At 36.9% G+C, this 27,120-nt stretch overlaps 1 protein-coding gene across 13 annotated transcripts in view; it reads right to left on the bottom strand.

Moving 5' to 3' along the window:
- TANC2 (tetratricopeptide repeat, ankyrin repeat and coiled-coil containing 2) overlaps positions 1-27,120 on the bottom strand; it is a 361,287-nt gene that overhangs the window by 109,787 nt on the left and 224,380 nt on the right. For all 13 annotated transcript variants that reach the window (XM_032429357.1, XM_032429360.1, XM_032429362.1 and 10 more), the window contains 2 exons: positions 22,758-23,021; positions 7,360-7,485 (listed from right to left, as the gene is read on the bottom strand). In XM_032429357.1, the coding sequence (XP_032285248.1) occupies positions 7,360-7,485; positions 22,758-23,021 (390 nt within the window). The remainder of the gene's footprint in view (positions 1-7,359; positions 7,486-22,757; positions 23,022-27,120) is intronic.

The raw sequence follows: 27,120 nt of genomic DNA, 5'->3' as shown, positions 1-27,120 counted from the left end.
GCGAGAGAGAGAATGAGAGACAGAGAGCATGAGAGGGAGGAGGGTCAGAGGGAGAAGCAGACTCCCTGCCGAGCAGGGAGCCCGATGTGGGACTCGATCCCGGGACTCCAGGATCATGACCTGAGCCGAAGGCAGTCGCTTAACCAACTGAGCCACCCAGGCGCCCCTGGTTATTTTTCCTTTATCGCACTTAAGGCATTTAAAAATATTTTCAGTGATTTATTATTGCAGAATTACATATCATGATTAGAATCTCTTTCATGTTACTCCACAGACTTTCTTTAAGTAGTGTGTTACTTAATGCAAGGGGTTAATATGTGCCTGTTAGAAGAACCTGTGTTTTACAGATGTGTTTTATAGTCTCTTCTCTTTCTCAAAGGTTATTTCTACCTTGTGGGTCGTGTAGGGAAACTTTGTTATATATTAGCTACTGTTTGGATTCTCAAACTTTAAGATGAAATTTACTAAAGACTGGCTTACATAAAAACCAGATCTGTGCACCTATCTGGAGCTACTTTATTTTTTATTTTATTTTATTTTAATTTAATTTTATTTAATTTTATTTTATTTTTTAAAGATTTTATCCATTTGACAGAGACAGCAAGAGAGGGAACACAAGCAGGGGGAGTGGGAGAGGGAGAAGCAGGCTTCCCTCGGAGCAGGGAGCCCGATGTGGGGCTTGATCCCAGGACCCCGGGATCATGACCTGAGCCGAAGGCAGACGCTTAACAACTGAGCCACCCAGGCGCCCCTGGAACTACTTTAATAAATAGTGATCTGCTTTAAAAAAATCACAGCCAGACTACTACAGAAAGCATAAACTAGTTTCCAGCAGACATTCAAAGACATCCAGCTTGAATGCTGCATTTCAAATTTTAAGGTACTTTCCAAAAGAGCTGGCTGGGGGTGCGAGGGTCAACTTCATACAATTAAAGATTACAATCTACCCGTCTAATATTTATCTATAGGCAGTATGTGCATGCAACTTTACTTTTGGATTTTAAAAGAAATCTAATCTTGTAAAATAGAAGAGTGAACAGTGAGACAGACGACAATGATGGAAATATTCTCTTGTAAATGTAAGAGCCAACCAGGTCATGATCAAGATGACTAAGAACCTCAAGGGTGTGTGACTCAGTGGGCTAATGCAAGAGTATTAGCTTCATGACATGCATCTTAGTCATCTTCATAATGAATTCATTGTTTTGGAAAAGGGACTCACAAATATTGTGATGCACTGATTTTATTTGATGAAAATTCAATATTTTGCTTTGATAAAGCCACGTTAACTGTGGCAGGGTCAATTTCATATAAATTCTGCCAATGAGTCAGATTATCATTTGCACATATGCCCTCCCACCTAGTATCTACTAAGGTAGCTATGAACTAAAGCCAATGCCTGTGAATGGCCATTTAGTAATGGGATTTAGTAAAAGTCCTAGGGAAACCAACATATATTGGGAAATAAGTTTTAATTAGGAATGTGTAATCTCTTCAAGCAGAACAGTGTTAGAATATTATCATCAATAATTTATTGTTAATTTACCCCAAGTAGCTACTACTAGAAGTCAGTATGCTATGATTTGTTTTGTGTATTTTAATTCTCACTTGTTCCCTTTACATATTCCATCGTAAGATTTATTACATTTATCCATAAAAACCAACAACCTCTTTCGTTCTTTGGCAGACAGCAAACTTGGTTTCTGTCTTTTTCTGTGGAAGAAGAGAGTCCATTAAGATGGTCAGAAAGAGTGAGTTTTTAGGTAGGTTATTTCTAGCCTAACTCCACATTAACACAATGGTGATTAAACTTTTAAAAATGGACCCCAAAATAATTTTTAAAACTTGAATTAAAAACTTTAATAATGTTTCAAATTAATATCTATCAAGGACATTAGGCTTTGAGACTAGAAAAGGCACTTAAGGTTGGTTAACCAGCTATATACTTTGCACTATTAGTACACAATCTTCTGTAACTGTTTTACCATTAGAGCTCAGGCTCTTGGATGGTTGACAGCTAGGAATCTACTAACTTGCTGCAATGGGATCCTGGACAGTGCACTTATGTGACCTTCTCCCCATTGTTAGGCTGGGTCTCTGGAAACATCAATTTTGGTAGAACAGTTGTTCAAAACAGCTGCCTTGAGAAGTAAAAAAAAGAGACTTTTTACTAATGAAGCAAATATGAATGTTTTTTAAAAATTCTTTCTACTGCTTTTTTTTTATTCTGTATTTTATCTTTGCTCTGGGTTTTTTGTTTTGTTTTGTTTTGGGAAATGTTAGTGTTAATACCCCCACTTAAGATCCAAATGCTAGCTCAGATGTTACCCAGCAACTTCTGCTTCAGTGGTCAAAACACTACCATTATGATCAAACAACTGTAGTTATTATTAAGGTAACTATTAAACGAACTATGCCTATAGTCTTTTTTTTTTATTAATTCAAATAAACATTTATTGCACAGGTACTCTGGCAACTGTTTTAAGTGTTGGATTTCATGCAGAATTTCATTGAGTAACAGTACTCAATGACAGCCATTCTGCATCAACTCTGGGAATAATCTGTAAGGTTTTAGTCATTGCATTTAAATAACACAACGAAAGAACATCAGTGAAAACAGGCTGGCTCTTCTAATACAAAGTTAGCGTAGTAAATGCTAGTGATAAGATGATTAAAGAATTATACACTGACAGCTTAGAATTCCAGAATGAAGGGATCTCTTGAAACCTAAGTGAACTCAGGACAAATGTCCAAAATTACTTTTTTTTTTTTTTAAAGATTTTATTTATTTATTTGACAGAGAGAGACACAGCGAGAAAGGGAACACAAGCAGGGGGAGCGGGAGAGGGAGTGGGAGAGGGAGAAGCAGGCTTCCGGCGGAGCAGGGAGCCTGACGTGGGGCTCCATTCTAGGACCCTGGGATCATGACCTGAGCTGAAGGCAGATGCTTAATGACTGAGCCACACAGGCGCCCCTCAAAAAGTACTTCTATACAAAGCTTGAAGAGTAGAGCCTGTCAGCTACAAGAAGTCCTGCTAGTGTGGAACTATAAAAAGATGTGAAAAACTTAGGTAGACAGAGAAAGACAAATACCACATGATTTCACTTATACATAGAATCTAAAAACAAATGAACAAAACAGACTCTTAAATACAGAGAACAAATGGGTGGCTGCCAGAGGGGAGGGGGTAGGGGAAAGGGTGAAATAGATAGTGGGGATTTAAGAGGTACAAACTTCCAGTCATAAAATAAATAAGTCACGGAGATGAAAAGTACAGCTCGATGCCTGTACTCTTTAACAATGTTTATGAACTACTTTTAACCAATTCTAAAACTATACTTTTCTTGCATTTCTGTAAATAGACTATATGGTCCTTAAAGATGTAAAGGCACTTCTCTTCAATTGCAGTGGTATTCCCTAAACCAGTGGTTCTTAAAGTGTGATCTGGGGACCCCGGGGGGTTTTCAAGACACTTTCAAGGGGTCCACGAAATCAAAACTATTTAATACTGAGAGGTTACTTGTCTTTTTCCATGCTCATTCTGTTACAAGTGTACGGTAGAATTTTCCAAAGCTTACATGATGTTAACAAATAACAGGTCTACTATTGTTTTTGAAAAATGAACAGATATTTTAACACTTTCTTAGTTTTAACTTCTAATATGGCAAATATCAATAAATATAACTCTTATAAACCCAAGCTTTTAAGGCCCTCAGTAATTTTTTTTAAGTGTGTAAAGGGGTGCTGATACCAAAAAGTTTGAGAACTGCTCTAAACAGAGTAATGCAAGAATGCCTGTATGAAGTGCCCAATAAATGCTTGCTACCTCTTTAGATATATCCTCAAAAGATATTATTTCAGATAATCTCTATACTTGGAAACAGTAAATTTAGTAGTCAGCGGATACACTTCAGTGTACATGACCATTAACTACCTTCTTTTAAGATCCAGGGTCATTTAAAACCCATCACTTGTGATTTAAAATCCATTTTTGTGATTAAAAAACTATTTCATAGGACTTGTTTGAGTAATACCTTAAAACATAGAAAGATCTATCTCTAATGTAGAAAGATTTATCTTAGTGTATACTACAAAAGGTTTCAATCACTTTATTACTTTTTTTGGGTAAGGTTGTTTTACTTCAACCACAGCCAGAAGAAAAATATATAAAACCAAAACATGACTGAAATTTGTATGTTTCTTTAAATAAAATAGAAAGCATGATGTGACATGTTTTCTAAAATTATGCCAGGAAAACAATATGATTCTGTTTCTACAATGAAGTGCAATGTTTTGGATATACCAAGCACAAATTATAAAGGCTTGCAAAGCAGGTCTATAGAAACATAAGGAAAGCCAATCCAAGTTTGCTTTCCTTTCTTGTTAATGTGTTTTAAGTCATATCAGAAGACATAGAGTTCATTTGTAAACAGTTAATTAAGATAACATGTTACTTTTTGAGGGAAGATTAGTATGCTAATTTTAGAAGGCAAAATACTGCTTAGTAAACACCCAGTCTCTTATGGATTAAAGTACTCAACTGAGTGGCATGTTCTAACCATTTAGACTTCTAAAAGAAAGCTCCTGAAAGAACAGACAACTTTAAGAAACTAAAACACTCATATCATAGCACCTTTATCAATGGAAAAACGGCATCTTCAAGGAGTAGTGTAAACAGTAAGTTGAGAGACTATCTGCAAGGGATATAAAATTAGTTTTGTTAGGAATGCATTATTCAGGCAGAGAGCTCTCTTAGGCATGCTTTGAAAAATCTTTGAATGTACTTTGGTTTTACTGAATGTTTAGGCTGAAGTTCAATGCAATAGCAAAGCTTTCTGTTGTTTTCTAGATATAAGTGATATCTGTGTCTAAATATCAAGCTCACTAGAATGCATCCGTCAAACATTTTACTAAAGCAGAGATTATACCATCAAGTATCAACAGAACCCAACACGAAGGGTTCTCAAAAATACACAGCTGCAATCTGTCAATGGATTTTGTTTTCTACTTTCAGGCATACCTTGTTTTGTTGTGTTTCACATGCACATAATTCCTTTTTTTTTTTTAAACAACTTGAAGGTCTGTTGCAACCCTGCATTGAGCAAGTCTACTGGTGCCATTTGCCAACAGCAATTGCTCATTTTGTGTCTCTGTGTCACATTTTGGTAATTTGTGCAATATTTCAAATATTTTCATCATTATTTTATTTGTTATGGTGATCTGTGATCAGTGATTATGACTCACTGAAAGCTCAGATGATGGTTACCATTTTTTAAGCATTAAAGTATTTTAAAGATCTTTTTAAAATTTATTTATTTGAGAGAGAGCAGGAGCAGGAGGAGGGGCAGAGGGAGAGGGAGAAGCAGACTCCCTGCTGAGCACAGAGTCCGACGTGGGGCTCCATCCCAGGACCTTGGGATCACAACCTGAGCTGAAGGCGGACGCTTAACTGACTGAGCAACCCAGGCACCCCTAAGCAATAAAGTATTTTAAAATCAAGGTATGCACATTGTTTTTTTTAGACAATGCTTTTACACACCTAATAAACTACAGTATAGTGTAAACATAACTTTTATAGGTACTGGGAAACCAAAAAATCCATTTGACTTGCTTTATTGTGATATTCACTTTAAAATTGCAGTGGTCTGAAACTGAACCCATAAGATCTCTGAAGTATACCTGCAGTACAAAATCCATTATTCAATGACTAGCAAAGCAGAAAATAAAATAATGTATGTTTTCCAGTAATGAAATGCAAGGTGATGTTAATGCAGATTTTCAGCCAAATCTGAAGGTCTATATAGATCAATAGTTGTATCCAATCTTTTTTTTTTTTTAGTTTAAATTCCAGTTAATGTACAGTGTAATAATAGTTTCAGGTGTACGATTTAGTGATTCAACACACATAACACCCAGTGCTCATCAAGACAAGTACACTCCTTAATCCCCATCACCTATTTAACTCATCCTGCCCTCCCCCCCGCAACCCCGTAACCATCAGTTTGTTCTCTACAGCTAAGAGTCTGTTTCTTGGTTTGCCTCTCTCTTTTTTCCCCTATGATCGTTTTCTTTCTTAAATTCCACATGTGAGTGAAATCGTGTGTTCAATCTTCTTTATTATGGCTATGCATTCTGATTTTGGCACAAATCATTTATTTAGTCTTTTGACTAGATTTATTCAGGTTTTGGATATAATCAATCAATCAGCACTAAGTAGTGTTAAATATACTAAAGTATATATACTAAAGTAATGCTATACTAAAGTAGTGCTTAATATAATGCCACTTCCTAGGCTGGAAATACTCAGCTGTATATACTAAGCAACTAGCATGTGGCTTAACTGAAGAAATGGTGAGTAGGATGAATAGGATTGGGAACCAAAACTGACTGAGGTCATCAACTCACTATAGTAGATGGGAGGTTTGGCAACTGCAGCAATACAACCATTTACTTTATGCTCCTAGTTGCGCAGTCATCATTGAAAGATTATCAGCACAATGACTTCCAGAATGGACAGCAGGCATGAATGTAACCCTTCCTGTGTGAGTTATGCATGCGGTACTATACAGATTAGCACTGGACAAGGGCTGAGGAGGAGAGCAAAGGAAAGATGAAAACAATCTAGGAGATAAAATTTAAAAAGGCACTTGGGATATTAGAACTGTGGGTTATGAGGTACCAGAGAAAGCCGACCACCTATCTGGTAAGGCTATCAGAGATGGTTTGGTTCATTTTGCACAAACCAGAGGCACAAGCAGCAATACCACTAACAGGTCTCTCACCTAGATTGTCTTTTGAAAGGATCAACAGAATGAAAAGTCTCTGAAAAGATTAGGTTCCTGATTGTAGAAACAAGTAGTATGCATAAAAAGTGTGAAGAAACTGTTGCCTGAGTGGGAAAGGGATGTTGTTTAAATGTTTCCAGGAGAGGACTAGAAGCACTGTCTGAAACTCCAAGTAAATAAAAGTACTGTATGTCATCAGAAGTGGCTGCTAGGATGAAGATGAAATAAATGCTCTATGAAATATGTGACTATTAGCACCAAGCTCACACTAGGGCTGAAGTGAATCAACACTCACTTCTGAAATCCAGGACCTTAAAAACGTTGTTTCCTCCATCACCACCTTTACCCTTGTTTCTTTTGAGAATTTCAAAGATCAATGCTTCCAGCTGTTCAAAATTACAATGTCTATGATGAATATAATGTATTTGTGTTTATCTTTCTCTTCTATGGTGACATGCTCATTTTTTAAGTGAGGCTTCAGTAAGAGTGGAAATAGGAAACAAACTTTTTGCCTACTGCCCACGTCCACTTTTGCCTGGGAATCCCCAGGCAAAGCCCTTCTGGAGTTCTAACCTCTTAAATCCTGTTGTGTGCGAGCACCGCCCATGCTTTGTCTCGGCATTCGAAGAGAAGTTCTCAAAGGTGTATGTCTCTGCTCATCCAGGTAAGCAAGGTCCTCCAAGTGGGCAGAGCTGGTGGCTGACAAGACAGAAAAGTTTAGTCAGAATATGCAAGTTTAGAAAACTTTCAGTTCGTCTGTATCATCCCAACTTGGGAATCAGAGCTCACTCCAGCATATACATCTACCAAGGGTTTGCTGAACTCACGGTCCTTGTCAGTGTCCCGAACATGTGCCAGGAGAAAAATGTCAAGAGTTGTCTTCAGCTCCTTCAACACTATCAGCTGCCTGAACTTATGAAGAGTACTAGCAACAAGTTAGCAAATACATTAGTACCTGAAAACAAAAATTATTAATTTTTTGCTTCTTTGGGGTCACAAATACCATTTGTAGAACAAGGCATAAACACCATCAGTGGAGAAACATGTTCCAAATTATACTGAGCTGTAAGAAAAACATGAAGCTCTGTTTTCAACATTTTCCCTTCATGCTAAAGAATGAAATATGAAAACATTCTGAAAACAAATTTCAAGTTTATATATCTATTGGAAAGATGGGTATCAGGACAACAGATAGAGAATTGCTGAAGAGTCTTTAGGGAACTGCCAATGTCCATGAATTCCAAAAAACACTTAGTTGCTCTCTGAACACAGTCAGGTAATAATGGCCCCCCATTGCATGTATAAACCCTTTAACCCAGACACAACATGGAGAGGGAAAATGGCATGGGTCCTGGCACTGCTATATACTGAGAGCTGTTGGGAACATTCACAATGAACCAAAAAGTGAAGGAATTAAGAATCAGGAAGCACTGAAGAACAAAACGGTTTTTCACAACAGCAACAACACGCCCAAACTTCTGTCAGAATACAACCATTTACAGCTTATAAATTATTAATTAAACTGCTGGTTCAGTTTGTTGCTAATTATGTACGATACTGTGCCAGGGGTTATTCAGTTCTTCAATGGCAATTATTTACCAAGAGCTTACTGTGTGCCAGGCCCTGTTCCTGATGCCCTCCCTGGCTTAGCTGCCAGCTCACCTCTGGTGACTGTTTGAGGGGCTGAGAGGAACCAAAATGAGATCACTCTTGGCTGCAGAGCTCTAATGAAGATAATGTCCATATCCCCAGTTGAGATAAGACACAAACAACAATCTAAGGTGGATTATGACTAAGTGGCACAAAGAAAGTCACAAAGTGCTCTCTGAGCTGAAAAAGGCGGAGGGGGGGGGGGGAGACGGAGAAAAACAGAATAGAGGTAGAGACAGACAGAAAAGAATAAGGGAGAACATGTGCAAGAGATATATACTCCCTTCATCCTTCAACTATTGCAATTACCTCAGTTACTTGGGTCTACTGGAAACCTAGACAAGAGGAACTTATCCAAATTTATAGATATAGTTTCTATGGGAAACAAAAGACTCTGAAAGCTCATCTAGGGAAGTAAACCAAGAAAAGGAAGTTAAATGCCACATTACACATCAGTAGGAGAGAGTCTCAGAGAATAAGAGATAATCTTGATCTCCGCATTCTGAAATTAAAACTATCCAGAATAGATTACTTTTTAATCTTTTACTTAAAAACACTGGAGGCAATGACTCTTACACCATTCCCACTGGGAGAGTAACAGAGGAATAAGAGATAATCTTGATCTCTGCATTCGGAAACTAAAACTATCCAGAAAAGATAACTATGTGGTTCTGTGAATTAGTTCTTTCTTATGTTTATTAGTCCCTCCTGCTTTAATCAAAGTCTGTTTTCCTTTGTTTGGTTCTTCGTCTGTATGTGTGTAGCTATCAAAAAAAAGGTAAGGAAGAAAAAAAAAAAAGGAGCCCTCAGAATTCCCATCCCCACAGAGCCCTCCTTGGAGGGGAGAAATATTAGCATCAGCTGAGCAGGGCCCCTCACACAGAGATCAGTTTCAGCTTTGTAGGGCCTTTCCTCCAAGTTCCTCTGGTGTAATAACCCCAACCTCTTCTTGTGACACAGACTCTGAGGTGGTAGCTGCTTCCTGCAGTTGCCAAGTCCATTTTGCCTCAGTGTTTTCTTTTTCCCTTTCCAGTTCATTTAAACATAGTCAACCATTCTTTACTTTTCAGATTTTCTGGTAAAATAACTGTGGTTTCTGTCTCCTGGCTAGCCCCTGACTGATACACTATTGAAAATAACGGAGCAGGGTGCCTGGGTGGCTCAGTTGGTTAAGCAACTGCCTTCAGCTCAGGTCATGATCCTGGAGCCCTGGGATCGAGTCCCGCATCGGGCTCCCTGCTCAGCGAGGAGCCTGCTTCTCCCTCTGACCCTCCCCCCTCTCATGTACTCTCTCTCATTCTCGCTCTCTCAAATAAATAAATAAATCTTTAAAAAAAAAGAAAAAGAAAATAACGGAGCAGTAATCCTTTCATATGTTGATGATAAAGCAATACCACAGAATGAAGATGTGAAAGGAATCTTCATCACGGTCACCTAGTCCAAAGGTCAGCACACTAAGGCCTGCAGATGAAATCTGGCCTGCTGCCTATTTTTGTAAATAAAGTTTACTGGAACACAGCTTTGCCCGTTCGTTAAGCATTCTTTTACAACAGAGTTGAGTAGTTTTGAGAGAGGCCGTATTGGCCTGCAAAGCCTAAAATACTAGCGGGCCTTTTAATAAAAAGTTTGTTGAGGGGCGCCTGGGTGGCTCAGTTGTTAAGCATCTGCCTTCGGCTCAGGTTGTGATCCCGGGGTCCTGGGATCGAGCCCCGCATCGGGCTCCCTGCTCAGCGGGAAGCCTGCTTCTCCCTCTCCCACTCCGCCTGCTTGTGCTCCCTCTCTCACTGTCACTCTGTCAAATAAATAAATAAAATCTTAAAAAAAAAAAAAAAGTTTGTTGACCCCAAACTAGTCAAATCCCCTCATTTTACAGATTAGTACTGTAGAGTGACTTGTCTACAGTGAATCACTCATTTATGGTAGAGCCAGGCCTCAAAACTGGCCATCTGGTCCATCAGTCCAGTGAGTGCTATTTGCATTGTGCCCCTTCTCCCCTTTTAAAGCTAAACAGATTTAATTCTTCCTTAAAAAGCTTATTTTTCATCCCTTCTTCATCTTTGTCACTTTCCCTCAACTCCCTGTTTTTTATAGCTTCATAGAGCAGTAACCAAATGTGGGCAAATAAAGACCTTGTAATGCAAAGTGAAGGTGCTTACTAAAACTCCACACTGCAAATATTTTCCACAGTAAGAAACAAAAGAACAAACAAAAGCCCCCAAATTTGTTATTTTTTTTAATGAGAAAAATACATATAAGGTACTTCCTAAAGCTGATAAACTGAGAGTAATATGAAAAGAGTATCAATGACAATGAGAACCTTTTACTCACATTAAAATAAAACTCAAATGAAACCTTTAACAGCTGGATGAGTAGTTAGTTTTGGGTTACCACTATGGCAATATAAATGACACATTATATAATTTTAAAGCAAGGTTCTCTTACTAAAATGGTTCTATATGCCAATGCACTAAAATGGTTTGATACGTTTTAATAAAAAGAGAACGTATATTTCATTAACAATAGGTGGAAAGATACAGCAACAACATGGAGTGGAGCAAAAAGCTGTGTTAAGGAAAAAAGAGCCCTTTTTTCTATATTTTTTCTACATTATATTCATCTATGAATCTTTTAAAGATTAAACTCAGGGAGATCTATACTTTGAGTATAGATTTGAGTAACAGATAATTCATTTTAATTTCTCCTTACTGAAAAGACCTCCTGGCAAGTACTCTTAGCCCCAGCCTTACTCTCACAGGGTCAGCTTCCTATTCAAAGAGCTGCTGACAGCATTTGTGAAAAATAAACGTTGAGTGTGAACTTAACAAGCTTTGCCAAACGAACCTTTACTATCTTAATTCCTAGGAAAATGGACATCAATTGTCCTATTGCTTTCTTTCACAAAACCAAGAAATGTAGTAAAGATATTTTGGAATGAGCACACGTCTCAATTTCAGTCAGATGACATTAGGAGAAAAAGACAAATACTCTAATTATTGAGCTGAATGAACGGTTCATTCCTCTACAAATCCAAATACTCGTAGGCAAACAGTGAACTAAAGAAAAGCAGTGATGTTCAGTATCAAGTGCCAGAGCTCCGAAGCCCTGATTCAGGGCACAGACAGATCTCAAATCAGCTGATGGGGAACTATTGTTTTAATCCAGATTGCAAATAAATTATGTTTTAGTGTTACTTAAGTCTATTAAAACATTTGTTCTTTTTCTTCTTTTAGCAATCAGTATCTTTTTGTTGATCTCTGAATCTATCACAACTTCCTCTACCAAATAATCCACAATATTTTTTCACTGTCTTTATCCCTTATTAAATCATTATTCTCCTTAGTCTTATTTTGTTTCTCACTGCTTCATCATTCTCAAAATTCTTGCCCGTTATTTAAAGGGATATGAGACAAATATTGGAAAGACGAACCAGGAGACCTGGAAGTCTGTTAGCTGTGGCCCTTTGTTGTATTAGCTGTATAGGGTTACTCTCCCTCATGATCACTTGAGTCTTTTCCATTTGCAAGCCACTTTCTGAGAAGTCTGTCGTAGTTTGTCAAACATCTCACTCTCTGTCAAATTTGCTCAGGCTGCATTTTCTCTGCTTCTCTAACTGATCCTCCAGTCAAAATTAATTGCTTCTCCCCTTCAGCAACCACATACATATATTGCTAATTAGAACCTGTGTTATTCAGCTACTTGCCTACATGGCTGTCTTCCCTTGTTATAGCAGGTTCTGGAAGGCAAGAAAGCAATGTCTGATTTATCTTTGATAACCCTGTCCCTTCAGAGTAAGTCAGAGTACCCTGCACATAATGCTCAATATAGAACTGAATTCCAGACTAGTCCTACCTAGATTTAGATATATGTCTGGCTCTAGCTTCACCCTCCTCATTGCTCTGTTTAATGCTTACTAGACATCACTATGATAATACGACACTCGGCTCCAATGATGTTCATATAAACTTCCTTCAAGTACTGCTGGTCCCTCTTCTATAGCACATATTACTTTCTATCATACTATATAAATTACTTACTTATTATGTTTATTTTCTCTGACTAGAATGTAAACTCCAACGGGGGGGAGGGAGTTCTGTTTTGTTTACTGATGTTTCTCAAGTGTTTTGAATAGTGCCTGCCATACATAAAGTACAAGTTCAATAAACACTTGTCTAATAACTGAATTAAGTGTATTTAACATACACTTTGTGTTTTGGCTACATTTAAATGATCAGTGAATGACAAATTAGGTTTTGTCTTAGGGGGTTATTTGAAAGCTAAGGATGAAGGAGGTGGCGATAGCAACAATGCCTTGCATATCTTCATCCCATACAAACACCAATGGCAGATCTACAGGGACATCCATATTCCCACCTCACGGTGGTACTCTTACTGTGAAACTGTCCTGGCAAGTTTTTTTGAGACAGTTCCATCAAGTTAAATTACTACTATAATATTTAATGAACACTTTCCAGATACAGGCGTAGGAGATAACTAGGTAAGTCGAAGTGAACTGAAGAAAGAGGAAAAAAAAAATCTACAATAAAAAAAATTTTATGTGAAAAGAAAATGCTTTAAAAAGTAAACTTCTACGTAAAATCTATCTCTAAGTAAAACTTATGTCGTTAAAAATCCTCGTTTTCAGAGAAGGAAGAGGGAAGTGGGAAAAGGGAGCATATATATATTTTTTGAGATCTCATAGGATTGGAACAGCTGATTCATTTATAGAACATTTAACTGACATACTTTTTTGAAGTCAAAATAACTTAACAAATAAGTGGGCAGAAAAAAATCCAGCAGCCAGCATTTGGTACAAAACATTCCAGAGGCAACTCTATATTGAGTATGAAACCAGTCTGAATTGTTTCTTCTTATATCAGTTGTCACTAGTGCAAACAGATTTTAGTAGCACGACTGTCATGCTGGCTGACCTGAGCAGGGAGCTTGGAATGATGTTATGTTTGCTACAGCCTGGGCAAGAAGCCACTCTGCTGTCCTTATACCCTTGATTCATAAAGCCAACATTCTGACTGCTGAAAAGCCCATATTTTCTTCTTTATAAAATCTCCATTACAGCTTCTGATTGGATTCATCTAAATCCCCCATGATTCCCATTTTGCATTTACCTGATTCTTAAGATCCTTTTCTTAGGAAAATGTGCAGCTCCAAACATTAACAAGTAGATGGTGAGAGTTTATATTTTAACTGACTTCCACTGCTTATATGTTTCCTTGACAGACTCCTCATTTTCACACAAAGCACTGAGGACAGCTGCTGCAAGTGAGTATTTCCTACTTCCCACATCCCTCCAATTCCCAGCCAATCTCATTTTAAGACATTAAGGATGACCATAGACATCCTACTCTCTGATAATTTCTGCCATGCAACCGCAAGTCCACAAGGTTTTCTAATTCCTTCCAACACAACGAGCTTAAAAAAATAAACATGCAGTAGTGATTTACATTTTGAAAACAATAAAAGACAGTAGTTTTTATTTTCTGCATCTTAGAATTTTAAAGATATAATTACATCTGAATTTATACTCAGAAAACTGAGTTACTCCAGGAAAAACTCAAGCCTTGATGGTAGAGATTGCCAAAACTCAGCTTTAATCATTCTGTCATTCGAGTTAAAAGCTTTTATTTTCAGTAAATAGCTCTACCTTCATATGTGGTATATGGTGGAGCTTTTAAATGGTACATCTAAGTACAGACTTCACTTGTTTGAATCTTTATGCTTCTAAAAGTATACAGCTTTTGGACCAATCTAATGGATCAATATATTTATACTTACAATAATCAGACTTCTATTTTAATAGTTAATAAAGAGTACATGGTTGTTTTAAAAATATATTTTTTCCATTTATGTTGCAGATGAGTTCAAAGCTCAGAAAAAAGTTTAAAAAAAAAAATCATCATAAACATTTGCATATGTACTGACCCCACTTCTTCTAGGTAAAGTGTTATAAAAGTGTCCTTCCCATTCTTTTTAAAATCAAGGGTCTTATGGAATAACAAAGACAATTTTATTCTTTAGAGTTCAATGCAGCAAATTAATTTAAATAATTCCTTGACAATTTCCTAGTCCTGCCAGAAGATATGGCCCCATAAAGACGCCAATGAGCTCAGGCAAAAGAGGGTGATTCTCTTCCCCAAGCAGGGAAAAGTCTGTAACACAGCAATGACCATTTAAACGATTATTCCCCCAGATTTTTTGAAGTGACGCGAATGGTATTTTCACATCATTATTCAACATTATTTCGTCTCTAAAGTAGTTACATTATTCATACTGAGATAAAGTTTTAAAAAGAAGGGAAATTTAAGAGTTGGATTTGAACAACGTCTTTTATAACTGGCATTATTTTTTCCCTCAACTGTTCATATGCTTAGAGTAATTTAATAAGTATAAATAAATATAATGGGTTTTTTCCCCTCTATTTTAAGCTATCTCATATTTGAAATCCTCAGTTACTACTGTTCACCAAGGAGATTTGAGTATTTGATCTTCCCACACTTTGGGGAACCACTCATATGTGCACATTAGAAAATAAAGGAAAATAAGTATTTCTAGAGCTATAGCAAGAGCTATATCTAGAGTGTATCTAGAGAGGACCTCCAGAGCTAAGAAAATTTGTTTTAAAAAATGATTTAGATACCTAATCATTTTAACTATCAGAGGTTGTGGTCTTATCAAATATTTATACAACATTACACAGTAATATTTATACAACATTACACAGCATGATAATTCCTTGTGAAAGTAACTTTATTTCTCCACATTCTGGAAACATTTTCAACCTATAATCTATTAAATTTTGAAGATAACTGAGCCCTCTGGTTTATAGTTCACTTTCCTGCCTCTTTGTGAGGATACTGAAACCATGGTTTCCAGATACAGAAAACAATCCAATACAAACTATTCCCTGACCTACGACTTGCCTGTGGCAACACTAGATCTGTTTATATTACATTCAACAATGACAAGAAATAATTCTCTGATGAAGTATGCTCATACTTCAATACAGTCCATTTGTACTACACCGACAGTATAAAATCCTATTCTCTAGGACAGATCTATCTGGCTTCTTTTTTTTCTTTCCCCTTTTTAACTTTTTTTTTTTTTTTAAGATTTTATTTATTTGAGAGGAGAGAGAGCGCGAGCACACAAGTGGGGGCGGGGGAGAGGGAGAGGGAGAGGGAGAAGCCGACTCCCCACTGAGCATAGAACCTGGGATCATGACTTGAGCCAAAGGCAGACATTTAACCGAGCCACCCAGGAACCCCTGATCTGGCTTCTGACGGTACATTTACCTTTTACCCTTTTTTTGAACAAGCATGATCAGTATTACTTAAAAATCTGAAAATCTGTGCTAGCCAGAAAGGCCCTAATTATGGTATGAACACTGTGATAAATGGAAAAATAATCAACAATTATGGTCTATGGGCATAGCAACATAGGCTAATGTTATCCCTTTTATTTTTTTGAACATGGGGGAGGGGCAGGAGAGGGAAAAGAAGAGGGTAGAAAGAATTTAATTGAGTATAGAAAATATCTTCCAATACTTGAATTTAAAACAAATAAACCTCAATAACAAAAATCACTGTTTTGTGATATTTGATATAAACAGTGTACTTTCTATTAAAAAGATAAAAAATGACACAAAAGCATGATCCAAAAAAAAGAAAAATTTGATAAACTGATGTGATCAAAATGTTTGTGCTTCAAAATACATCAATGAAAAAACGAAAAGATAAGCAACAGACTTGGAGAAAATATTTTGCAAACCCATTGTTTGATAAAGCATTGTATCCAGAATATACAACAAATGCTTACAACTCAATAAGACAAACAACCCAACAAAAAAAAAATGTGCAAAGGGTTTGAAAAGATATTTTACCAAAGAATATATATGAATAACTAATAAGCACACAATATAAGCTCAACATCATCAGTCATTAAGAAAATGCAAATTAAAACTATAACAAGATAGTATTTCACACCCACCCAAGTAACTATAATAAGAGATAAGACAGTAACAAATGGTAGAGAGAATGTGGAGAAACAGGAATCCACACATACGTTACGGGTGGGAATGTAAAATGGTGCAGCTACTTTAAAAACCAGTTTGGCAATTTCTTAAAAAGTTAAACATAAATTTACCCTATGATACAGCATTTCCACTCCTAGGTATCTATCCAAGAGAAATGAAACCATATGTCCACCCAAAGACTTGCACACGAATGTTCATAGTAGCACTACTCAAAATAGCCAAAAATTGGAAAAAACCTAAATGTCCGTCAACTGGTGAATGGATAAAATGTGGTAGAGGCATACAAAGGAATACTATTTGCAATAAAAAGGAACAAACTTCTGATACATGCTATGTCGTGGATGAACCTCAACAACATTATGCTAAGAAGCCAGACACAAGAGACCACAGACTATATGACTCCATTTATATGAAAATGTTCAGAAAAGGTAAGTCTACAGAGATAGAAAATAGATTAGTGGTTGCCTGGGGCTGGGGATGGGAATAAAATTAATATTAAATAGACACGAGGACCATGTCATCATGACATGATCTTATTGGGATGATGAAAATATTCTAAAATTGATTTATGGTGGGGGCACCTGGGTGGCTCAGTTGTTAAGCGTCTGCCTTTGGCTCAGGTCATGGGATCCTGGGATATATCCCAGGGTCCTGGGATCAGGCCCCGCATCGGGCTCCCTGCTCTGCGGGAGACCTGCTTCTCCCTCTCCCACTCCCCCTGCTTGTGTTCCCTCTCTCACTGCGTCTCTCTCTGTCAAATAAATAAATAAAATCTTTAAAAAAATAAAGAAATAAAATTGATTTATGGTGAAGGTTGCATATTTACTCAGTAAATATGCTATAAATTACTAAATTGGGTGGATTATTTGAAATTGGTGAATTTTATGATATGTAAAATATAACTCAAATAATTGTTTTTTAAAAAAAGGATAAATTCACACAGAGACTGCTGCTTCAGGACTTTATCTAGGCTAACACTGAACTAAGGTGGCAATTAGAATCACTTCTGGCCAGTTTGGGTACTGATCCTAGGTTTATGGTCTCAACAAGTGGAATACTTTTAGTAAATTATCCATTTGTTGGAGTTACCAGGTTATTTCTAATTTTTATTTATTTTATTTATTTTTTGAGAGAGAGAGGGGTGAGGGGCAAAGGGAGAGAGAGAATCCTAAGTAGGCTCCACGCTCAGTGTAGAGCCCAACACGGGGCTTGATCTCATGAGATCATGACCTGAGCTGAAATCAAGAGTCTGGTACTTAAACGATTTTTAGTCAACATTAAAAATAGCTATTTCTTCGAAGATCTAGTTATGTCACCAAGAACCACTATTTCTAAACCAAAGGGAAAATTCTTCTAGAAAGACAGAAGCCTAAATACTTTATACATTTTTTAAATTGAGGTACGATATATATATTAACTATATAAATCTTAAGTGACTAGCTCAATAAATGTTTTTATGTGTACATACCCATGCAACCACCATTCAATCAGGATATAGAAGGTTCCCTTGATATTCCCACCAAAGGTAACCACTACCTTAGTTCTATCACCACAGAAATGACATAGTTTTGTCTTGTTTCTCTACACTTTATATAAATATACATATTTCATATAGTATGCCCTCTCCAAGATGTTGTCGTGGGTACAGCATTCTTTTTCACTGTTGTATAAAATTTATTAAACCAGTCTACTGTTGACGGACATTTGGATGATTTTCAGCTTTGGGGTATTATGAATAAAATGGATATGAACACTCTTATATTTATTCATATTTATTTATTTTTTGGTGAATATAAGGACTTTTTTTCCCCCCCAGTAGTCTCCATACCCAACATGGGGCCTGAACTCATGACCCTGAGACCAAGAGTCATGTGCTCTACCAACTGAGCCAGCCAGCTTTATTTTTGATGGCCATTCTATGCAGGAGTGGAATTGATAGGTTTTAGGTAACATGCATATACAGCTTTAAACACCTTTAACAGACCTTGCCAACCACCTTTACAAAGTGCTAGTTCCAGTTTATTATTATACTCCCATTAGCAATGTATGACAATTTCAATTGCATCACATCCGCACTAACACTTGGCATTGTCATTCCTTTTAATTTTGTGGTTATCGGGTATAGTGGTATCTCACTGCCAGGAAGTGGGAAGGATCTGATATTTTATTCTACTTCTAACAAGCCGGGATGGTGGAAGACATGAGACATCTAGATCAGAGATGAAAGACATTTCATTACTCAGAAGAACAGCAAAAGCCAGAGTATCAACGTTGGAGCCGCTCTTCTAAGGCAGAATTCCCACAGGCAATACAAAGAGCTGGGTGATAGGAGCACATGCAGATGGGTGTGCTGTAAGAGAGGCACACTGTGCCTACAAATTACTTTGTGTTTTCTAGGAATTTATAAGTGGAATCATATATTCTCCTTTTTATCTGACTTCTTTCACTCAGTGTACTGTTTTGAGATTTGTATGTGTTGCTGCAGTATCAATAGTTCATTTCTTTTTACTGCTAGGTAGTACCCATTGTAAAGATATGCTCTAATTTCTTTATCCATTCAACTGCTGGTGGCCATTCGGGATGTTCACAATTTTTGGCTATTAACAAATAAAGCTGTACATCTTTGTAAGAACATATACTTTCATTTCCCCTGTATAAATCCAACTGATTTTTTGACCTCCCATGTCTCTTACATATATTATAATCATATATAGGTATATATTATGTATTACATATATAATCTGGATATTATATGTATTATATATATATTTAAAGATTTTATTTATTTATTTGAAAGAGAGAGAGAGAGAGAGATAGCAACAGAGATAGCGAGAGAGAGTTTGAGCGGGAAGGAGAGGGAGAAGCAGACTCTCCGCTGAGGAGGGAGCCCGATGCGGGGCTCAATCCCAGGACCCTGAAATCATGACCTGAGCCAAAGGCAGACACTCAACTGACTGAGCCATCCAAGCACCCCCAATTTATATATTTTAAAGACTCATAAGTAATATTAACCTTTGGAGAGGGGTACTAGATGGAGAGGGGAGTGGCTCTTTCTTTTGTATTTTTTGTTTGAATTTGAATTTTTATTTGATTTATATATATTTATTATGTAACATATATGAATCTTTAATTTCTAGAATGTGTCAGCTGGAACCACCGGGCAAGGAAATTATGGCTCATTTTTGTTTTGTTTTCTTCTTTGTATTTCTCTGTATTTAAAAAAAAAATCTAATAAATGCTATTTTTTAAGGCAAAAAAGAAGAAAATCTCCCAAGCCATTTTCTCAACTCTACTGATACCTGATGATTCACTCCCTATAATTCTGCATAATACCACAAGCTTTTGATGAACTATTTTTTCTAACTCCAGGCTCGCCTCCTTCAGTCCATCCTACATGGATGGGTATATAGCCATTTTTCTAAACTGCAAATTTGATAATACAGCTCCTGTTTATACTAACCAGCAACAAAATAAACCCAATACTTATCATCAGAGCACATAAGCTCCTTGCTATCACCTGCAACATCATTTTCTACTATTCCTTCACTGTACCCCAGGTGCTAGTCATGCTGAAATGTCAATAATGTGCCAAGTTCCTTAACTTCTTGGTGCCTCCTTCCTCTTTTTTCTGTCCTCCTTGTGACTTCTCACTCATCCCTCTCTGTGATGTCTTCTATTCCTCTCTACCCTCCCCCCTTAAAAGATTAATTAATTAATTAATTAATTTGAGAGAGAAAGAGAGCATGAGCTAGGGGGAAGGGCAGAGGGAGAGGGAGAAGCAGACTCCCTGATGAGCAGGGAGCCTGATGTGGGGCTTGATCCAAGGACCCTGAGATCATGACCTGAGCGGAAGGCAGATGCTTGACTGACTGAGCCATCCAGGCGCCCCTACCCTCTTCCTTTGCGCTCAGATGCTTCCCTCCTGTGTTTCTATGGTACTTTATAAATTACTGCATTATAGCAGTCATCACATTGTAGCTGACTATTTTACAAAAACAGCAATGGATGTCAATTAGAATTCCATCCTGTAATTCTCTGTAAAATTCTTATCTTAATATTTGCTGAAGTCAGTGTCCCAAAGAATATGCAAAACCTTACTGAAGTCTAAGTGTAACCACAAATATATTGATGCCTATGAGGGGTAGAGTTGCTAAATGGCAGTTAGCAAAAAATATACCATGAGAGGTAGTTTGGAAGCCCCCAAAATTCACAGATTGGATGACAATTCCCTGAAAGTTGACCAATTTAAAAGATTTTATTAAGTAACTAGAATATTAGCTCTTATAAGATAAAATTCTAAATAAATGAAAATCTTACAATCCATGTAAAAGAAAGAAGGTACTCTTCACCTGATAAAATGTTGCTTGCTTTGTTAAGTTTTTTAAAAAACATTTCAACTGGCATTTTTTACCTGGTGATTAAAATACCTGGTATAGAAAGCTGGGTTCTATTCTTTGTGATAGAGCTATACAATCAGTTTCTTCTATACGTATTAGAGAAGTAACTGGTAACTCATTGATACTTCTGACAGTTGCCTTGTGCTAATTTCTAGAAAGTCATAGTGTTAGAAAACTTTAGAGAAAGTGAGGAAAGGATATTATTTGGCCAATTAGTCCTGGACAACTCTTTGTACAACCTAAGGTTAGTATCTGCATAAGGTAAAATAATGAATCACAGATATTTATGCTCAAGAAGGGCAAAGCGCTTTATAATTTCTCCATTAAACTAAAAAGAGGACAAGAGAAGCTTATACTTCTGACTCCTAGTGAGTGCTCAGTGCCCTTCTTCAATAATAGAGACAGAATTTTTTTTTTAAGATTTTATTTATTTATTTATTTGACAGAGAGAGACACAGCGAGAGAGGGAACACAAACAGGGGGAGTGGGAGATGGAGAAGCAGGCTTCCCACGGAGCAGGGAGCCCGATGTGGGGCTCGATCCCAGGACCCTGGGATCATGACCTGAGCTGAAGGCAGACGCTTAACAACTGAGCCACCCAGGTGCCCCTAGAGACAGAATTTTCTTAGAAATCACTGCAGCTTAGTTAAGAAGTAAAGTGGGATGTACCATTAAAGCTGGTAGCTATATTTCCTCAGTTTTATGCAGGCGAGGATTTAAATGTTTCTCTTCCGAAAAGACTGAATTTGCTTAGCACTTTCTAAGTTAGAGCATTCTAGGATTCTAATATGACATCATTAGTGGGGATCAACATATTCCAAAGAACCTAAGAGAGAAAAGTTTCTGTCACTACTTAAAGTGAATAATCTTGAAAAATTAATACTAAAATCACCTACAGTTACTGATCTTCCAGATGAGCCATCACCACATTATTGCATGTGATGACTGATGCTGATGGTCTCCCAGAGGATGGAACAAAGACTAATGTTTTAGAAAAGGTACAAAAAGGCAAGAAGCATCACACTATCATCTTTATAAAATAAATCATTACACCTGGGCAGTAAGAGCTCCTAACTACAATAAGTATTTTATTACCCTGTGTCAGTGAGACAAACCTTTCAGGCATTCATCAGGCAAATAAGAAAGACAAACATAACTATGATACCGTAGTAGGTACAAAGTCTAGATGATGTTGCATTTTGAAAATGCCAAAATGCCCAACTATTCTGCAAAAGCTCCTAGTCTGAATTATTAAGTAGCAACTTAGCTGTATAAACAATATCCTTTGACATCAATTCTGGACAGCTGCCAAAGGATAATGACTCCATACTCCCTTTATGACTGCAATTGCTAGGAGTGTTTGAGTTATTCTTTAGCAATATAGGTACCTGGTGATTCTTCTATGATGGGATGGCCAGGGTACTGTGAAAATATTGAGCTCTTGGACTAGGAAGTTGAATTCTTGCCTGCCTGCCACTCCCTCAAACTATGGACAATGATTTCTGATAATACAACTTCTATTGAAATACACATCAATTTAATAATGTTTTTTAAAACTAACGTTTTTCAAAACCTCAAATTGAAATCCTTTCAAAGACTTTGGATGTGAAAAAAATACATTTAGAAATTCAATAATATACTTTATAGGTTTTACTTCTCATTTTATGTATGCTGTTACACATTTTGGGAAGAGAACTAAACAACCACTTGAATATGAGCCTTTCCCCAGGTTCAAAAAAGATATACACATGCATATTACCCAAACACAAAAGAACAGCTTAGTCAAAGAAGATGAATGGAAAATTCTATTAAAGCAGAATTTACTTTCATTTCAGTATATACACCAGAAAAATGGTCAATTTTTAGAAAAATCTTACCTGCTACTGAATTTGGCCGTGGCATAAGATATAGAGGAATAGACTGTACTGACTGCGATAAAACTGTTTCCAAATTCCTTTCTGGGATCTTATTCAGACTATAGGTGGAAGCTGTCATGTTTTCATCTACTCGATACAAACAGGAATCCATGCTGGATTTTTGAGACTGCCAAGGTTTTAGGTTTCCTCCAGATCCTAATTCTTTACTGCTTTCCCCAACATATTTTGTGCGTTCTACATTTTCAGAATAGCTTGTCAACGTAGCTGAAAAAGAGAGTAAAACAAGTTAAAAATTAAAGAGGGCACGTATTGAATGGGGCACTGGGTGTTATACACAAACAATGAATCATGGAACACTGTATCAAAAACTAATGATGTAATGTATGGTGATTAACATAATAAAATAAAATTAAAAAAAAAACCACACACACACACACACACACAAAAAAAACAAAACAAAACCCCACAAACCTAGAGATTAAGCTGTTTACTACTATCCAAATTCATGACTAGCTAATAAGAGTAGTAGCAATATTATTTTTAAAAAGTTACTGATCATTTCATCTCCACCATGAAGTTTAAATAATTGAAAGCACAATATATCTTACATATTTTCTCTCATTTCTCTTATATATTTAACAACTCTATTTAAATGGAACTAAACACATTCATACATCAGTGCTAAAAGATCTACAACTAGAGCCTATCAATGCTAAAAATTTCAGAATTTCGTCACAAAGGGAATTCATATAATTTTCATGGATTGCTGAAGAGCTCCCAAAATCTCAAAAAGATCTTTACTCTCTTTTAATCCCATATTTTCCCTCATTTAAATTTATTTCCTGACCCCTTATATGTAATTAAGAATTAGAAAAAACAAATGGTCCCTTAAGTAGATATACAGGATATACTGCAGAAATAATCTGTCCAAATAAGGAGACAGTACAGGGCCTCCTTGCACAGCTACCCTCTAGCTCTAACCCTAGATGGCCCTGAATGAAATCAAGCAAAACCTGAAAGGGCTTCTAGAATTTTTCTAGTCTTACCACTAATTATTAACAGGACTTAAAAACAAAAATTTTCATCAACCCTAGAAATGCAAGGAATAAAAACACTAAAATAAAGATTATAAAAATCTTAGCAATAATTATAAGAATAAAAGAGATCATCCCAGGAGAGTTTTTAGTAAGTTAGTTCATATTTTCTTCTTACATCTTCAACGTACCTGTTGTTAAAAGAAGAGACCTAAGTTTATTAGGTAATTTCCACAATCCCTTTTAGTGAGGTTTTCTCTTTGGAAATGTAAACGGAATTCTGGACTTTGTAGTAACAGGGAAAAATATGAGTTACAAAGGAAGACACCCTGGTTGCCTTCCAGCTTTGCTCCTCTTTACAATAATAAGTCCTCCTTGCATCTGAGAATTAAGTGTTGTCAACTGGTCTCTGTATCCTCACTAAGGGAGTCCAGTTCCAAGGCAACATCTCCCTGTCAGTTCCATCGGGGAAGGCAGTCACCATTAGGCTTCTCAAAGATGACAATGCTCCCTACCACTACCTACTCATGACACATCCCCCCCCCCCTTTTTAAAAGATGTATTCATTTATTTGAGAGAGAGAGTGTGTGTGTGTGTGTGTGTGTGTGTGAGTACAGGGGGGAGGGGCAGAGGGAGAGGGAGAATCCTCAAGCAGAATCCCTGCTGAGCATGGAGCCCAACATGGGGCTTGATCCCAGGACGCTGAGATCATGACCTGAGTTGAAATCAAAGAGTTGATGCTCAACTGACTGAGCCACCCAGGAGCCCTGACACATCCTTTTTATATATTGTCCCTGTTACCTTTTTTACATATTGCTGGATTCAATGTTAGAATTTTGTTAAGGACTTTTATGTCTATGTTCATGAGAGACATTGGTCTGTAGTTTACTTTTTATATGATGTCTTTGTCAAGTTTGGTCTTAAAATAATGTTGGCCTCATAAAGTGTTTTCACTTCAACTTCCTGGAGCAGTTTGTGTAGAAATGGTATTATGTCTTCCTTAAATGTTTGGTAGAATTTACCTGTCAGGGCATCTGGACTAAGAGTTTTCCTTGTGTGAAAGTTTTAAATGGCAAATTCAATTTATATTTAACAGCTATAAAACTATTCAGGTTATCTTTTTCTTCTCAAATGATCTTTGGTCATATATTATTTCCAGGAATTTGTCCATTTCACCTAAATTGTCAAATTTATTGGCATAAAGCTGTTCATGACATTCCCTTATCCTTTTAATGTTTGTGGGGTCTGTTGTGATGTGCCTCTTTGTTCCTGATATTGGTAATCTGTATCTTCTTTTTTTCCTGGTTAATATGACTAGAGGTTTATCAATATGATTTTCTCAAAGAACCAGCGTTCAGTTTCACTGATTTTCTCTATTCCTATTTCATTGATTTCCGCTCTTTATTATTTCCTACTTTGTTTACTTTGATTTGAATTTCTTCTTTTTCTTGTTTAAGTAGAAGTTTAGTTCACTAATTAAATAACTTTCTTTTCTAAAATAAGCATCTACGGGGCGCCTGGGTGGCTCAGTTGGTTAAGCGACTGCCTTCGGCTCAGGTCATGATCCTGGAGTCCCGGGATCGAGTCCCGCATCGGGCTCCCTGCTCGGCAGGGAGTCTGCTTCTCCCTCTCCCGCTCCCCCCTCTTGTGCTCTCTCTCTCTCTCTCAAATAAATAAATAAAATCTTAAAAAAAAAAAAAAAGCATCTAATGCTATAAATTTTCTTTTAAGCACTTCTTTAGCTGCATTCTAAAAATTTTGATGCTTTGTTTTCATTACCATTCAATTAAAAATATTTTTAAATTTCCACTGTGATTTTTTTTGACCCATGTTATTTAGAAATGTGTTTAATTTCTAAGCATTTGTGAAATTTCCTGATATTTTTCTATTATTGGTTTCTAGTTTAAACACAGTGTGGTCAGAGAACACAGTTTGTAATGGTTTAGTCCATTTAGCTTTATTGAGACTTGTTTTATGAACCAGAATATGGTCTCTTGGTGCATCTTCTATGTATGCCTAAAAAGAATCTGAACTATGCTATTGATAGTGGACTGTTCTATAAAAAATAATTAGGTCAAGTTGATTAATGGAATTGTTTAGGTCTTTTACATGCTAATTGATTTCCTACTTGTTCTTTCAACCACTGAGAGATGAGAGTTAAAATCTCTGTGGATTTTTGCCATTTTGAAGCTTTGTTATTTGGTGTATAAACATTTAGGATTGTTATTTCCTTTTGATGAAATGACCCATTTATCATTATGAAATGACCTTCCTTGATAGGTCATCACTGTTTATTCTGAAATCTATTTTGATACTCTTTGTTCTGAAATGGGTGAAAGAGGGAGATGATGAGCATACAGTATGGACTCCAGGACCAGCAGGAGCAGCAGGGAACTTAATCTTCATTTACTAATCCTTTCCAAGTCTTTTTGGGAGACTGCAACTGGTCATCTCCTCGAAGAACTGGATTTGGATCTCCCCTCTCAGAAAAGAACTGAGTATCACAGTATCATGCTTCCAGGTGAGACTAGATGCCAAAAGAGAGTACTAATGATTGATCTATGTGGTACAAGAGTTGAACTGGATTTGCCACTCTAAATGTACTCACCTGCCTGTTGTCTGGCTACACTGACTCTAGCAGTGGTGTGGACTATTCCCATGGGTTGGAGCTGGGTCCCTGTTATTAACATCCTGCTCCAGACTGAAGGGTTGGCTATAATGGCTATTCCTGGTCTTTTGTGATAATCATGGGCAGAAGTCAACCACTGTCTTACGTACTGCCATATAGCCTCTCTCATCCATCTCTAGACTTCCTGGCTGCCATGGAGACATGAGATGCAGTAGGGCTACTGGATTCATGCAACAGTAAGAGTCAGGGAAATAGTACCCTATTAGGGCTAACATACCAATGTGAGAAGGGAACTAGCAGTAATATCACCTTGTAATTTCCCCTTCCACAGTTCAGAAATGTATGGTCTCTCTGAAGACTTTCAGTAGAATTAAGCAATCACCTCTGCCAGCTCTGTAATTCCCTTCCTTATATTTGCTTCTCCTCCTTTTCTGCCTTACTCCTCTTTCATTCACTCTAATTTCCTTGGTTTATACTCCCTTAATATAGTATATACTCCCTCAATATAACCTTTTTGTCTCAGGCTCTATTTTCTAAGGAACCTATGCTAAGGAAGTCTTGTTGATGAAAATGTTGGGAACTATGGGATATTCTTCTAGCTAATCCAGATGTTCAAGTCATGTTTCAGTATACAGTCAAAACTACTCACTTTAATTAAAAATTCATTTCATATATTCAGACTTTCAGTCATAAACAGCCC

The sequence above is a fragment of the Phoca vitulina genome, unplaced genomic scaffold (assembly GCF_004348235.1).
Source record: "Phoca vitulina isolate PV1807 unplaced genomic scaffold, GSC_HSeal_1.0 scaffold41, whole genome shotgun sequence".
NCBI classification, from domain to species: Eukaryota; Metazoa; Chordata; class Mammalia; order Carnivora; family Phocidae; genus Phoca; species Phoca vitulina.
Note: the sequence above shows the minus strand (reverse complement) of the source record. Positions and strands in the feature narration are given on the sequence as shown.